This window comes from Leucoraja erinacea, chromosome 5 (genome assembly GCF_028641065.1).
Source record: "Leucoraja erinacea ecotype New England chromosome 5, Leri_hhj_1, whole genome shotgun sequence".
NCBI lineage: Eukaryota > Metazoa > Chordata > Chondrichthyes > Rajiformes > Rajidae > Leucoraja > Leucoraja erinaceus.
The window spans coordinates 50,060,247-50,076,861 of NC_073381.1; the positions used below are offsets into that span (position 1 = coordinate 50,060,247).

General features: G+C 40.8%; 1 protein-coding gene across 2 annotated transcripts in view; it reads right to left on the minus strand.

Moving 5' to 3' along the window:
* The window catches only part of rcan2 (regulator of calcineurin 2), a 273,378-nt gene that overhangs the window by 50,405 nt on the left and 206,358 nt on the right, over window positions 1–16,615 (minus strand). For both annotated transcript variants that reach the window (XM_055635564.1, XM_055635565.1), the window contains 2 exons: window positions 5,916–6,089; window positions 864–1,035 (listed from right to left, as the gene is read on the minus strand). In XM_055635564.1, the coding sequence (XP_055491539.1) occupies window positions 864–1,035; window positions 5,916–6,089 (346 nt within the window). The remainder of the gene's footprint in view (window positions 1–863; window positions 1,036–5,915; window positions 6,090–16,615) is intronic.

Here is a 16,615-nt window from a genome sequence, read left to right on the forward strand (position 1 = left end):
ATCATTTGGCATTATAAATCTCGTTTGGGATTATCTTTTGGGAAGAGTGCTGAATTGATATCACACCTGCATTAGTTATTCAGTTCACAAACAAACTGAAGAATTAGTTTAATTTGCAGGCAGCAGATAAGATATGACTTTGGGCAAAATGACTGTGATATTGCCTTTGTTGAAACTGGAAATTTTCTGTCTTCCGGAATCAGCAATTAAAATTGTAAATGCCACAGATGCACAATGTGTAATGATACATTTTCATTTTCGTTTGCCACAGAGTGATAATATTTAATGTGACAGTGCATCACTGACTCTAACCTCTACTTGCAACTAGTGTGTCTCTTGGAGGCTGGTGGGTGGACAAACAGATGCAGAGGTAATAGAAGAAATGTACTCTGCCTGCCCAGATATGAGGTAAAGGAGGAAAAATGGCATTCATTAAGATTCCTTCCACTTCAACCTTATGACATGTGCCATTTGTTGGAGACAATGTTAAACACACGGTTATTAAATCTCTCACTACCCCTTTACATCAAGAGTACAAGAATCTCTGAACTAGAGGAAAGTGCTCAGAATGTTGCTGGTAATGGTGGCGATGAAATTTAAATATAATAAACCCTAGTAGTTTATTAATATGATCACGTGAACGGCAATACTTCAAGGTACAATGATCAAGCAGGCTAGGAAGCATTGTTAAACAATGTTTGTACATAATCGTCATAACCTCACCTTCATTCTTGGCAAGTGTTTCTCAGGTACCTATCCTTAAAAGAGTAATATTATACTCGAAGCTTAGCCTTTAAAAATGTACCCTCTATAAGTTACTGATCAATAACCGTAACAACATGTCAGAACATGGAAAAACCTACCAGGTCCCAGTTTTGCCACTGCATAGAGAAGATCATAGTTGATGATTGGAGTCGCGTCATCAATTTGTTGCCAGCCCACAGGTGGTGATGCTGGAGGGGAGATGAGAAACTGTTTTGCTGGCTGTGGCGGAGCAAGGTGCAGGTTATCTCCATCTGTACCTTGATTTTGAACCTGAGAAAACATATAGGTACCTGTTTAGGCCACAATCCACAGTGTATAAGATGACAGCAGCTGTTTACTTTCTGTGCTAATTATACCGGAAGTATTAAACAGAGTTAATAATTACACAAACCAAGATCATATTCCAATGCTAATGGAAGATTTTTTGATGTTTTAATGATGTTAAGGAGAAGTGACAAGATCGATGAAGAACATCATTGACTTTGGTTGGGGAATCATAGTCCAAAAGCAGAAACTAAACATTAGAGAGGTAAAATTAGAGGAGTAAAATTGGAATACATTAAAATTGGTGGTATTTTCAAAACATTTTCAGCAAACTACAGCTGGTTCTAGATCAATTGGTAATTTTATTTCTGAAATTGACAGGTCTTTTGAAAGCAAAAATATTAAGGAATGCATGGGAAATGTACACATAATCACATTACAGCCCTGAGGTTGCTGACTAGCTATGTGTTCTAGCTGGAATGTGAAGCCTCCATAGGCCACCGTTTAACAACTGCTTACAAAATTGTGAAACATAGACATAGAAACATAGAAAATAGGTGCAGGAGTAGGCCATTCGGCCCTTCGAGCCTGCACCGCCATTCAATATGATCATGGCTGATCATCCAACTCAGTATCCTGTTCCTGCCTTCTCTCCATACCCCCTGATCCCTTTAGCCACAAGGGCCACATCGAACTCCCTCTTAAATATAGCCAATGAACTGGCCTCAACTACCTTCTGCAGCAGAGAATTCCAGAGATTCACCACTCTCTGTGTGAAAAAAGTTTTCCTCATCTCGGTTCTAAAAGATTTCCCCCTTATCCTTAAACTATGACCATTGTGTGTGGTGAAGACTTCTAGCCAAAGAAGGTGGAAGCAGACGATGAAGGGTGGTTCATACAAAGGGTGGTAGGTGTATGGAACGAGCTGCTGGAGGAGGTTGTTGAGGCAGGGATTGTTGCAAAGTTTAAGAAACAATTAGACAGGAACATGGATAGGACAGGTTTAGAAGGATATGGGCCAAACGCAGGCAAGTGGGATGAGTGTAGATGGGACATGTGGTCGGTGTGGGCAAGTTGGGCCAAGGAGCTGTATGGAAACATAGAAATATAGGTGCAGGTGTAGGCCACTTTGGTCTTTCGAGCCAGAACCGCCATTCAAAATGATTATGGCTGATCATCCAAAATCAGTACCCTGTTATTGGTTTCTCCCCATATCACTTAATTCCATTAGCCCTAAGAGCTATATCAAACTCTCTCTTGAATATATCCAGTGAATTGGCCCCCACTGCCTTATGTTGCAGAGAATTCCACAAATTCACAACTCTCTGGCTGAAAAAGTTTTTCCTCATCTCAGTCATATGACTGCCCCACATGGGGAACATTTTCCCTGCATCTAGCCTGTCCAATCCCTCAAGAATTTTATATGTTTCTATAAGATTTCCTCTCATCCTTCTAAATTCTAGTTAATATAAGCCCAGTCGATCCATTCTTTCATCATATGTCAGTCCCGCCATCCTGGGAATTAACTTAGTGAACCTACGCTGCATTCCCTCAATAGCAAGAATGTCCTTCCTCAAATTATGAGAACAGAACTGCACACAACACTCCAGGTGCAGTCTTACAAGGGCCCTGCACAGCTGCAGTGGAACCTCCTTGCTCCTATACTCAAATCTTCTCACACTGAAGGCCAACATGCCGTGAGCTTTCTTCACCGCATGCTGTACCTGCATGCTTACTTTCAGTGACTGATGTAAAAGCAGGCCCAGGTCTCGTTGCACATCCGCTTTTCCTAATCTGACACCATTCAGATAATAATCTGCCTTCTTGTTCTGGCCACCAATGTGGATAACGTCACATTTATCCACATTGTACCGCATCTGCCATGCATCTGCCCACTCACCCAACCTGTCCAAGTCACCCTGCAGCCTCATAACATCCTCTTTGCAGCTCACACTGCCACTCAGCTTTGTATCATCCGCAAACTTGGAGATGGTACATTTAACTCCCACATCAAAATCGTTAATATATATTGTAAATAACTGGGGTCCCTGCACTGAGCCTTGCGGTACCCCACTAGTCACTGCCTGCCATTCTGAAAATGACCCGTTAATTCCTACTCTTTGCTTCCTGTCTGCCAACCAGTTCTCTATCCATATCAAAACCCTACTCCAAATACCATGTGTTCTAATTTTGCACACTAATCTCTTGTCTGGAACCTTGTCAAAGGCTTTTTGAAAGACCAGATACACCACATCCACTGGCTCTCCCTTATCCATTCTACTTGTTACATCCTCAAAATTCCAGAAGATTAGTCAAGGATGATTTCCCCTTCATAAATCCATGCTGACTTTGACCAATCCTATCACTGCTTTCCAAATGCGTTGCTATTACATCTTTAATAATCGACTCAAGCATCTTTCCCACTACCGATGTCAGGCTAACAGGTCTACAATTCCCTTGCTCTCTCCCTCCTTTCTTAAAAAGTGGGGTTACATTAGCTACCCTCCAGTTCACAGGAACAGATCCTGAGTCTGTAGAACATTTGAAAATGATCACCAATGTATCCATGATTTTTAAGCCCACCTCCTTGAGTATTCTGGGATGCAGACCATCAGGCCCTGGAGATTTATCTACCTTCTGTTCCAACAGTTTACCCAACACCATTTCATGACTAATGTGAATTTCCTTCAGTCCCTACGTCATGCTAGAACCTCGATTCCCTAGTGTTTCTGGGAGATTATTTGTGTCTTCCTTAAGGGCCTGTCCCACTTTCCCAAGTCCTCTGCCAAGTTGAAAGGACCTTAAAAAAAAAATCAAGATTTTTGAGATCTACGAACTCCTCCTCCTGACTATCTTTTTACTCGTGACATTTTTGTCATGCTGGAAAAAACGTTCCGACTTACCTGATGCCCCGAGTACCTGCGACTGGCATAACGAGCCGCTACAATATATCTACGGACTCGCTACGAACATTCTCCGAGTTTGAATCAAGGGGAAAACTTGGGAGAATTCATGAGTAACTCGGGATAGTGGGACAGACCCTTTAGTGAAGACAGCACCAAAGTACTTGTTTAACTGTACGACTCTAAGTCTACCTCAGTTTGAAATATTTTGAGGTGAGGTTTATGTCATCATTTGCAAGAAGGAGTAAGACTGAAAGGAAAAGTAAGGTGAGAATAAAGTGATGGAAAATAATGCTTTCTTAGAACAGCTGCATCCAAATAAACATTGACAGTCTGATCTCAACAACTGATGTTATTATGTTGATGCGATCTGTTCTTGTTCTTTTAAGAGTTAGCAGTTATTTCATTATCAGAACAGTGCTCTCAGAATAACATTAAAGAGTGATTGGATCACAAGGAGAGAGGCATATGTGTTTGATGTTTTATAAACAAAAATAAAACAGCTAATGACTGTATATTAGATGCATTATGATCTGGTTTCAAAAGTAATGCAGACTAATGAGAACAATATTTGGACTCTGTTGCAAGGGTTCTAATTGAAGTGTGTTTGGACAGTCTCAATTACTGCATGAAACCTAGCACCAATTGTAACTTTATGAACATTTTAGGGAGAGGATTATATTTGATGTTTCAATGTAATTTTCGTTACACATATAAAGGTTTTGTAGGCACTATGTGTAAAATCAGTGCCTAATAGTTTTCCAAACCTGGCTTTAATTGGATTCGGTATTGGGATGAAAAACAAACACTTTTAGCCATTATTTACAGATTATTGTCTTTACGTGTGTAATTATTAAGAAAGATCTGGCAGCATCAAAAAAATCTGGCAGGATCAGTAAAGAGTATCCTGACAGGTTTTCTTTACTGTGCTCCACCTAGACGATAAACATATTCCTATTATGTTGTCAAATCATTTATTATAATTCAATAATTCTGTGAAACTCAGACCAGGACTGAACAATATAAATCCTGAAATGAACCACTGAACATGAAGTAAACTGGTATTTTTTCTCTTGCTATTTATAATCAATGTTTTTTTCAAATTCAAATTTGAATGGTTGACATTCATATAGGATATTCTTATAGGATAGAAATCATTCATAGCCCTAAATGTCCTAATTGGATAGCCCAGGTCAAACCTGATTCGGGCTTGGAGATCATCCAGATAACGAGGGTGCGCTGCTGACTCGAGTTGCAATTTTATAACCAATCCATGCCTTTTCAGGAACAAATTCATCTCATCATCTTAATAATAACTCACTTAGGAAATTGCAAGATTTGCAGAGTGAGAGAGAGTGAAGGTGAATGGCAGATTATGACAACAGCAATAATGTCTTTATCATCTTTAAATAACAGACAATTTCAATAGACAATAGATGCAGGAGTAGGCCATTTGGCCCTTCGAGCCAGCACCACCATTCAATGTGATCATGGCTGATCATCCACAATGAGTACCCTGTTCCTGCCTTCTCCCCATATCCCTTGACTCCGCTATCTTTAAGAGCTCTATCTAACTCTCTCTTGAAAGCATCCAGAGAACTGGCCTCCACCGCCCTCTGAGGCAGAGAATTTCACAGACTCACAACTCTCTGTGTGAAAAAAACTATTTCCTCATCTCCGTTCTAAATGGCTCGATGGCCCATTCAAAGCACGAGAAGCAAGATGAATACCGCCTCTTACATTGGGGCTAAAAATGCTCTTGGAGTCAGAAATCATAATTTAAATCCTCCCTCTGTATAAGGATTTGTGCTTTGGGTAAGAAATCATTCCGATGTTCCAAAGCACAGGAAACCACTTTCTAAAACAATTTTTGTTTTATCAATATTAGGAATACATGCAGCACAATTCAAAGTCTACCTAGAGCGCGCCACTTAAATGCCACATTTACTTAATGAACAAAATTCAAGGTTGCAAATTAATTACCTGGGCAAAGTAGAGTTTTAGCTTTTTCCCATTAAACTTTGTTTCGTGGAGTTCTATTCTGGCACGAGCTGCTACTTTGGGATTCGTGTAGTTAATTCGTACACGCCTGAAACTTTTAAACAGCTGGAATGTGGCATGGTCATCATAAGCCAAGAAAAGTGCTTCAAACTTCTCCTGTATTAAACATAAAGGGGAAAAAATACTGATATATTATATATTTCATATTTATCAAAATATTTAAATTTACAAACAGTATCCTTTGAAAATATTATATATTTTACTCATCAACTTATTCCTGCCTCCTTCCTAATTTTACATATAAATTCACACAAAAGTGATAAGCAAGCTGTTTGTTTTCAGGATGATATAAATCAGTACCGGTTATTATTAATCTTGTGACATGGCTTAAATGGTAAGGGTATTTGCAGACTCCTGGAACCAAGGCAAAATCAAATAATGGCAATTTTGATCTCAATTTATTTGAAAGAAAGAGCATTTTGCCACTCAGATAATTGCAGTGTCATTAAAGCCAAGGCATAACTCTTCACTTTCATCACCTATGTAATAGCCAGTGTGGATCACCTGCTTTTTGTAGCCTGCAAACAAATTTCATCCCGCTTTACATTGCCGATGATGGATGTAATGTCCTACCTTGCATGAGGCTGCTTAATCAACAGTTTTCATAAAGATGATGTGATGTTATATGCATCTGATAGAAGTTTTATATCAGATGGTAATGAGCAAGCCTGGCTATTTTATTATATCCACAATGAGTTCAATGAAAATAATTTTCTTTTAGCTTGGGTGAAATAAGATATCTAAAACATCAAACATATGAGGACATTTAGTTAGACATCAATGCCATAGGAATCACAATCTGTGATTAGCCAGTACCAATGATTGCAACGAGGCAGCATGTTAACTTGGTAAAGCACTTATACAACAGGAACCTGCCAATATTAACACCCAGCTTTCTCACCTCCTCCCCACTGCCCACCATGACGACCATGACTGTCTTTCCCATGCTTGCTTTGTTTCCCGATGGCTTAGTTCCCTACATCTCTGACCATGACCTCCCCCTGCTCCCGGTCATTAGCAATGGATTTCCGGGTCTCCACCTGTAGCCTTCTGTCAATAAGTTTCCTCCCTGGCCCCGGCAAAGCTGCCCATGTGGCCAGTGCTGGAGCAAAATTGATGGGAGTTCCTGTAACTAAGTTTGGCAGGATTTCCAGGTCTGGCCAGGATGTTTGCCATTCTCAAGCTTTTCTGTACACCTTTCCGTACATGCTGGAGCCAAAGGGCATGAGTGGTCAGTAGAGAGAAACAATAAATTATCAAGGTACAGTAAATAGTATTCCACGAAACGTATCAAAATTATTCCCATGGGTAGCTTATCCAAAACAGAAGGAGGAAAACGTGGTAACATTTTCATTGTATTCATGTTTTTTGTGTGCGTGCCAATGTGCAGAAAGAGGATATTCTATAATATTGACATGAAGTATAGTCATTGATTTTTTTTCAAGACAGGTCATTTGGTCCTTTCTCCACATGTTCTTATATTTTTTAAAATACTTATGCATTCTCCTTAAAATAACTATTGTGAATTCTGCACAACATTAGATCATTTTATGCCATAACCAATTAGAATAAAAGTCAGGAGATGTACATGAACTGTCAATTCACAATTGTTTTTCTCCATCTGACACCTAAATTACCCACATCATATTATATGACAGCCTGGAGATACAAAAATATGCTGTAATGACTCAATTCTCCTAGCTCAGAGACGCAAATTTGCAAAAAAATAAACATTACTTTCCAGAATTGTAGGTAGAACTAAAGATGCTCCTCATAATGCTTGTTCACAGTCTATGAGTGTAATATTTTCAAATAGTAGGGAGAAATGCTTATTTTCTTTTTGTTTCAGAACAAACTCTGCCATAGAGGGAGTGCAGGGAAGGTTCACCAGACTGATTCCTGGGATGTCAGGACTTCATATGAAGAAAGACTGGATAGACCGATTAGGAAAGGGGGAGTTTGTACTCGCTAGAATGCAGGTTAGCAGTGAAGATTGCAAATGGTATGTTATCATTATAGCAAAAGGATTTGTATAGGAGCAAAGTTGTATTAACCTGGAGTTGGTACAGTTTTGGCTCATTATGCAGGGAGAAGAAGGTTCCCGATGATTGGGGATGTCAGGACTTTCAGAAGAAAGACTGGGACTCGGTTTCATAATTTAGAAGATGAGGGGGGATCTTATAGAAACTTACAAAATTCTTAAGTGGTTGGACAGACTAGATGCAGGAAGATTGTTCCTGATGTTGGGGAAGTCCAGAACAAGGGATCACAGTTTAAGGTTAAGGGGGAAATCCTTTAGGACCGAGATGAGAAAATTTTTTTTCACACAGAGAGTGGTGAATCTCTGGAATTCTCTGCCACAGAAGGTAGTTGAGGCCAGTTCATTGGCTATATTTAAGAGGGAGTTGGATGTGGCTCCTTGTGGCTAAAGTTATCAGGGGGTATGGAGAGAAGGTACAGGATGCTGAGTTGGATGATCAGCCATGATCATATTGAATGGCGGTGCAGGCTCGAAGGGCCGAATGGCCTACTCCTGCACCTATTTTCTATGTTTCTATGTTTCTATTTAAATATTTAAAGTTTCAGATTACTTGGATCTGTAGCTTGTTCAGCACTTATGGGTAAGTACAAATTGTTATGACAAACTACAGGTACTGTGTTTGAGGGAATGTATGACATGAACATTATTAGCATGTTTGTGAAAAACCAAACCTTACATAGCTTTAATGACAGTATAACATGTGCAACTTAGGCGTATCGGTATCTAACGGTGAACATTGCAATTCTGTCAAAGCTGGAAAGGTGAATTAATTCAAGTAGTTCAACAGGAAGTGTACTATTTGTATAATCTATTTGATGATACAGTAAATGGACTCTGATGCAAATTTTCTGAATATGAATTTACCTTCATGTTTCCTGAAATGTATAACCTGCCAACCACTAATCTACTAACCGGACCAGTGCTAATTTCTGGATCTAGCAATACATGCTGAAGATAACATCCCAGAAAATCCAATTATGAACTTTGAATAAGTATCTAATGCTTGCAATTTTTCCTTGGTCTACTGTTAAGTTTACTTTTATAATACTCTTCCCAATTCTACATACTTAATTGCTCTTTGTAGATTGTAGATGCCTAATAAATAATTTTCTTTCAATCTATCATTGACTCAGCTCAACCTCTTGTGTGCAAACAGGTCTACCCTCAGTCTAACCTCATGTTTCCTTCCATTCAGGTGCTTTACCTATTGACTGTTCTTTTCCCCCCCACTTTAATCCCTGAATGTATATTGAAGGATGGCCACTAACATTTTTGATATTCAAATAATGTGCTCAAAATGTTTCTGAATTATGCCCAGCATTAGCATATGTAATATATGCTAGCATACCTTTGAAGGGACTATTCTTCTCATGTGAGGTTAGTTGGGAAATACTGGAAGTCTATTCTATGCTAGCCAAGCACCAATACTGATTTTCACTCAATGTTAATAGATTATTGCTTTGCAGCAAGAAGCAGTGAACAATGACTGAAGTTGTCTGGATTTCCTTTTCTGATCTCTAGTTGGACTGTGCACTATTTTGCAACTCAGGAAATAATCACCTTATTACTTATTCACAATTTGCCATATTATATACTGTAAAGCCCCTGTCCCACTTGGGCGACCTCCACCGCGACCTCTGGCGAGTTTGCCAGCGACACATAGTCGCGTCAATGTCGCCACGAGGTCGTAGGAGGTCTTCGTCACTCTCCTTCATGGTTGAGAGTGGTCTCCGCATAGTCGAGGCTTCAGCTAAGTTGCGGTAAAGTGTTAAAAATTGACCACGACAAAAATAGTTTGCCGTGGGAAAAATCATTTTTTTTTAGTCGTAGGTCTAGTCGTAGCCGGTCGTAGGTAGGTCGTGATGCTAGTCGTAGGTAGTCGAAGGTGGTAGAAGGTAGTCGAAGGTAATAGCTCCGGGGTGAAAAAAAGTCAGTAGGGAAAAAAGGTTATTTAAACAGCAGAACGCCACCTCTGTCACTCCAAGGCATGTTCATTCATAGCTGGAGAGTTTTTTTGGAGAGGAGACTTGTGTTTTAGAGATGGCACCAAAAAGGCAGCAGCGCAGGGGGAGGACATAACCCTCAAAAAAACCTGGCATGCAGGTGTTGCCCACCCAAGAGGGGAGTGGCAGGATGTGATGCCACAGCAGGTGATAGTGCAGGAGGAGGTGGCCCTGCATGAGAGACCCCTGGAGGAGGAGACCAGGGTGGTAGTATATGTCCCCACCACCACCCCATCCTTCACTGCCTCATTTGAAGGCAGCAAAGCAGCCTTTTCTCCTGTGTCTGACACAGCATCAGAGGATGATGCCCCATTGGTGGTGAGGGAGGGCTGGAGGAAGGTTATGCCCTACACCTTCACCAGGCAGCAGGAGAGGGACCTTGAGGAATGGTTCCAACAGAATGCTATCCTGTACGAAAAGTAAAATGAGGGGTACAGGGACAGGGACAAGAGTGGCATGCTGGCCATCCACTGCCCCACATGTGTGCTTAAAGCTCCATCTTTTGTCAAAGCCCAGTGCCACTCTCTTCCAGTCATCTGGTGTACTGGGATAGTCCATCACATCATCTCCATTCACCCATTGAGACCTCTTCTTGTGCTTCCTCTTCACCCTTGCTCTTCCCCTGCTCCCTTTCTTAAAAGGCTGTTGAAGCAAAAGGGCTACTGCAAACAGCAGTAGTTGTATTTTTACTAACATCCTCCAAACTAGTTCCTTCCTTGCTTGCACGGTTCAGTATGATTAAAAAAAAACCTGGGAGGCATTTTTTAGTGAGAAGAAAAATGCAGACATGACATCATTTTATCAGGTGATCATTTGAGCTGTAGACACTCGTCACTGGTCGTTGTTGGTTTTGGCGTGGTCCTCTGAGGTGGAAGGGGGTCGTGCTCATTCACGGACCAATTTGCCAGAGACCATCCTCGAGTAAAATGTACATGGTCGAAGCCAGTCTTCAACATAGTCGAAGGAGGTCGAAGGAGGTCTTCTTCATAGTCGAGGGAGTTCTTCAACATAGTCGGAGGAGGTTGTACACATAGCCGTGGAAAGGTCGTAGGTCACCGCGACCTTGATTTAAAAAAAAAAGTCACTTAAGGTCGCCAGAGGTCACGGTGGAGGTCTCCTAAGTGGGACAGGCCCTTAAGTGTGCACACAACTGCTTGGGCATGAAATGTAAGCATATCCAAGAAATTCATTCAATTAGATACAAACCGAGTGTACAGCTGTAGATGTACCAGACTGTACTTCCTAAATCTGCATTATATGCATTATAAGACTGGGAAGAGTTTTTGATGGATTGAATCACATTCATAAATTAAACTATGGCAGCAATTTAAAAATACTTACCATTACCCAGACAGATTTTATTTTCATATTCTGAAATTTTAGTTTAGTTTAAACATACGGCGCAGAAACAGGCCCTTTGGCCCATCGAGTCCGTGCCGCCCAGCAATCACCCCGTACACTAACACTATCCTACACACACTAGGGACAATTTACAATTTTACCAAGCCAATTAACGTACAAACCTGTACATCTTTCCAGTGTGGGAGGAAACTGGAGATCATGGAGAAAACACATGCAGGTCACAGGGAGAACATAAGCACACTGTAAAGACCGCACCCGTAGTCAGGATTGAGTCTGGGTCTCTAGCACTGTAAGGCAGCAACTCTACCGCTGCGCCACCGTGCCACATGCCAAATACAAGGTCTAATTTTGTATGCAGTGTAGGAAACTGAGTTATGTCTTATGATAGAAATGATTGTGGGAATGAATGATTTCCATGAAGTTCGCATGTCATTAAGAAGAGCTATCTGGATTCTTGAACAGTCAGCAACAGCTTGCATGGTGTAGCTCTCATGATCTATCCCAGACACGTCTGCTACCACAAGAATGAACTAGCCTGATTCAACATGTCTGAAGGAACCGCAGATGCTAGTTTAAACCAAAGATAGACACAAAAAGCTGGTGTAACTCAGTGGGACAGGCAGCATCTCTGGAGAGAAGGAATGGGTGATGTTTTGGGTCCAGTCTGAAGAAAGGTCTCGACCCGAAACGTCACCCATTCATTCTCTTCCGAGATGCTGCCTGTCCTGCTGAGTTACTCCAGCTTTTTGTGTCTATCTTTAGCCTGATTCAACAGTGCGCATAATTAAGTTTCTATTCTGTATAAACCTTTCCATATAAATCATCTTAATACTTTTTAAACCAAATAACATAATGCTATTAATCTGTCTCAATAGTAATATTAAATATCTGAAAACAGGGACAACTTGAGACAATATAAGTATTTAATTGTGATATTAAAAAATAATTAGTTTTTGATAACTCTTAATGTTCACAAAATAAAATGTATGCCCAGAGACCACCATCTGACACACTGCAGGCTCCCAGGTGAATGACATAAATAATATATACACTGAGTGCATACCATCACACAACTTTCACAAAGGTTTATTGCTGGCTAAATTCATCACTTCACACCAGATTTAGCAACATGTTATGGTTAATGATCTTATAAAATGTTTTCCAGGGTAAGATATTATCACTTAAAATATTATCTTCAGTTTCATGACCACAATCATCGAGGACAGGCGATAAAACATCCTCCACAGTCATTCTCAATATTGGTGCCCCGCAAGGATGCGTTCTCAGCCACGTATTATACTCCCTATACACTCACTGCGGTGTGACTAAATTTGGCTCTAACTCCATTTACAAGTTTACAGATGACATTACCATAGTCAGCCAGATCTCGAACAATGATATGACGGAGTACAGGAAGGAGAAAGAAGTTCATAACATGGTGCCAGGACAACAACTTCTCCCTCAATGTCACCAAGATGAAGGGGCTTGTGATTGACTCAGGGAATAGGATGATGTACATACCCTGGTGTCATCAATAGTGTGAAGTTGAGATGGTCATGAGCTTCAAGTTCCTGCATATTTATATAACCAATAATTTGTTTTTGACCAACGGCATGGCCAACATAGCACACCAATGTCTTTACATCTTGAGAAGACTTGCAAATTCAGCATGTCTCTAATGATTTTTAATAATTTCTACCAAGATTGCCAGAAATTGCAGAGAGTTATAGATGCATCCCGATCCATTAAGCAAACCAGCCTCCACCCCTATCCCCCCCCTTCCCCCTTCATCAACTTCACCCATATTTCACACTGCCTTGGAAAAGCAGCCAACATGATCAAGTATCACTTACACTCAGGTCGTTCCCTTTTCTCTCTCCTATTGGGCAGAAATATTATAAGCTTGAAAGCACATGGCATCCGAATAAGAAACCATTTCTTCCCTGCTATTATCAAACTGAATGGACCTCTAATAATCAATGGGTGTAGTGACAATCTCCCAACCTACCTCATTGTGACCCTTTAATTTGTGTTTAATCTGGTCTTTCTCTCTAGCTGCAATACTATACTTTGATCTGAATATTTTACTATTTGCTCCACGTCACACTTGTGGATGGCATGATTGTACTCATGTAATAATAATAATAATAATATCTTTTATTGTCATTGCACGTCAGTGCAACGAGATTTAGTACGCAGCTTCCAACCGATGTAAAAGAAAAGTAATATAAATAAATAAGCTGTGTGACGTGACCATCCGAGGGAGACAGTCCAGGGGGGGTGGGGGGCACTCAGCAGGGCCGGTTCAGAGCCGCTATAGCTCTGGGAATAAAGCTGTTTCTGAGTCTGGAGGTTCGGGCGTAGAAGGCCTTGTAACGTCTGCCGGAGGGAAGTAGTTAGAACAGTCCATTACAAGGGTGTGAGGAGTCTTTATGGATGCTGACGGCCTTCCTGAGGCACCATGTGTAGATGCCCTCCAAGGCTGGTAGCTGTGTCCCAATAATCCTCTGCGCTCTGTGGACGACGCGCTGAAGAGCTCTCCTCTCCACCTCCGTGCAGCTGAGATACCACACAGAGATGCCATACGTTAATATGCTCTCTGTGGTGCAGCGGTAGAACGTTGTCAGCAGCTGTTGGGGCAGACCAGTCTTTTTTAATGTCCTCAGGAAGAACAGTCGTTGCTGTGCCTTCTTGACCAGCGCAGCGGTGTTGGTGGACCATATGAGGTCCTCTGAAATGTGAATGCCCAGAAACTTAAAGCTGGACACTCTCTCCACACTTTCCCCGTAAATGGAGATTGGGGCGTATTCTCCATTATGGGACCTCCTGAAGTCAATAATCAGCTCCTTAGTATAGTATAATGTGACTGGATAGCACACAGAACAATGTTGTTCACTACATCTCTGACACACATGCCAATAATAAACCATTACAAATCATTTCAACGCATTCTTTTTCCAAATATAAAATCTGATTTTTCCAGATTTAATCAACAACCACTACATTTTTTAGGGAAATGCAATTCATTTATTAATTAGATGGCATGTGCACTGTTTTGCTGAATTAGTGGTTTGGAGATCAAGAATGAAGGGAGGCTCCAGCACTACTCCAATTTAACAATTGTTTGGCAACACATTATACATCTTGTTAATAATTGTCAATGGCTTTTCTTTTATAAAATGCATATTTTTATTCCGTTATTCAGTAGTTCAAACCATTTTCAAATAAATTGTCAAATCAAATTTTCCTTGTGGAACATTAAAGATACCTTTGAATTATCCAATGTAACTCGTGGCCAAATGGAGAATTTGGATTGAAGGAAAGTAATGTTTCACATGAGCAGTGTTTAAGTTTCTTTGCAGTTGAAGATTTTCATATTATAAGGTAAAACATGATTATCTTTTATGCACCGAAATTGCCCAAAATAGTCACAAAATGTCACAGTTTAATATCTCCATTAGTGCCACTAATTCCAACATCCTTCCTGGCCACTGTACAAAGTTAAAACAAAGAGTTCATTTCATCAACTTTACATTTAAGGCTGAGCTGAGATGTTTCCTCTACATCTCCACCCGAACAACAATAATTTTCTACCAACTATTCTATCACCTGATTCTATCCTGCATTTATTAGAGTGAAAGTCCCTTTGAGTCCTTTTGATGGCCTTATCAAGGTCGTACCAGAACTTCTCATATGACTCTGAAGGGAGGCCATATCCTCCACTATCATTCTCAACAACGGTGCCCCGCATTGAAGCCAGACTTGAATGTTCTCAGAAGATTGCGGACTTTATCACAGAAACAAGTAATTCAGTTCATTCCACATGATATCAAGAAATGATAGACAGCACTGGACACAACAACAGCTATAGGTCCAACATCTATTGTGCAAGAGAACCAGGAGGTCTTCGAGCCAATCTGCCTGGTTGCAACACTAGTATCTATTTAACAAATGTGAAAAATGGAAAGTGCTAGGAATACTCAGTATGTAAAACAGCATTGGTGGAAGGGACAGAGTTAACATTTCAGGTCCAGAATTGATCAGAAAGGTAAGTCTCTTTCCCTCTCTTCATGTGTTACCTGAACTGCTAAATCTGTAGTTCCCAAATTGACCTCATTAGTCACATAGAATCTTCAAAACTGGAGTGAAAACAAGTATCTTCTATCCTAAGATAGACACAAAAAGCCGGAGTAACTCAGGAGGACAGGCAGCATCACTGGAGAGAAGGAATGGGTGACGTTTCGAGTCAAGACCCTTCTTCAGACCAGCATCTGCAGTTCCTTCCTACACATATCTTCCATCCGAGTCAGAGTGTCAGAGTCATAGAGCAAGGAAACAGGCCCTTCAGCCCAACTCTTCCATGCCAACCAAGATACCTCATCTAAGCTGCACCCATTTGCCCGTATTTGGCCATATCCCTCTAAACCATTCCTATGGATGTTCACTGTGAAGAAGAGTCCTGAAATGTCACCTATCCATGTCTTCCAGAAATGTTGCCTGACCGGCAGAGTTACCTCGACAATTTTTAAAACCAGCATTGCAGTTCCTTGTGTCTAAACAGACAGGCCACAATTTATAACCATATAATATAACCATATAACAATTACAGCACGGAAACAGGCCATCTCGACCCTTCTAGTCCGTGCCGAACATATATTCTCCCCTAGTCCCATATACCTGCGCTCAGACCATAACCCTCCATTCCTTTCCCGTCCATATAACTATCCAATTTATTTTTAAATGATAAAAACAAACCTGCCTCCACCACCTTCACTGGAAGCTCATTCCACACAGCCACCACTCTCTGAGTAAAGAAGTTCCCCCTCATGTTACCCCTAAACTTCTGTCCCTTAATTATCAAGTCATGTCACCTTGTTTGAATCTTCCCTACTCTCAGTGGGAAAAGCTTATCCACGTCAACTCTGTCTATCCCTCTCATCATTTTAAAGACCTCTATCAAGTCCCCCCTTAACCTTCTGCACTCCAAAGAATAAAACCCTAACTTGTTCAACCTTTCTCTGTAACTTAGTTGCTGCAACCCAGGCAACATTCTAGTAAATCTCCTCTGTACTCTCTCTATTTTGTTGAGAGAGGATTTGAACTCTAATCAGACCACTCAACCTCCAGCTCCCCGACAGACTCTCCCCCTCAACACCCCCGGTCCACTTCCTCTGCCCTGTCTTTGTCGTGCCTGACCATCAAGTCTGAGCAGGTGA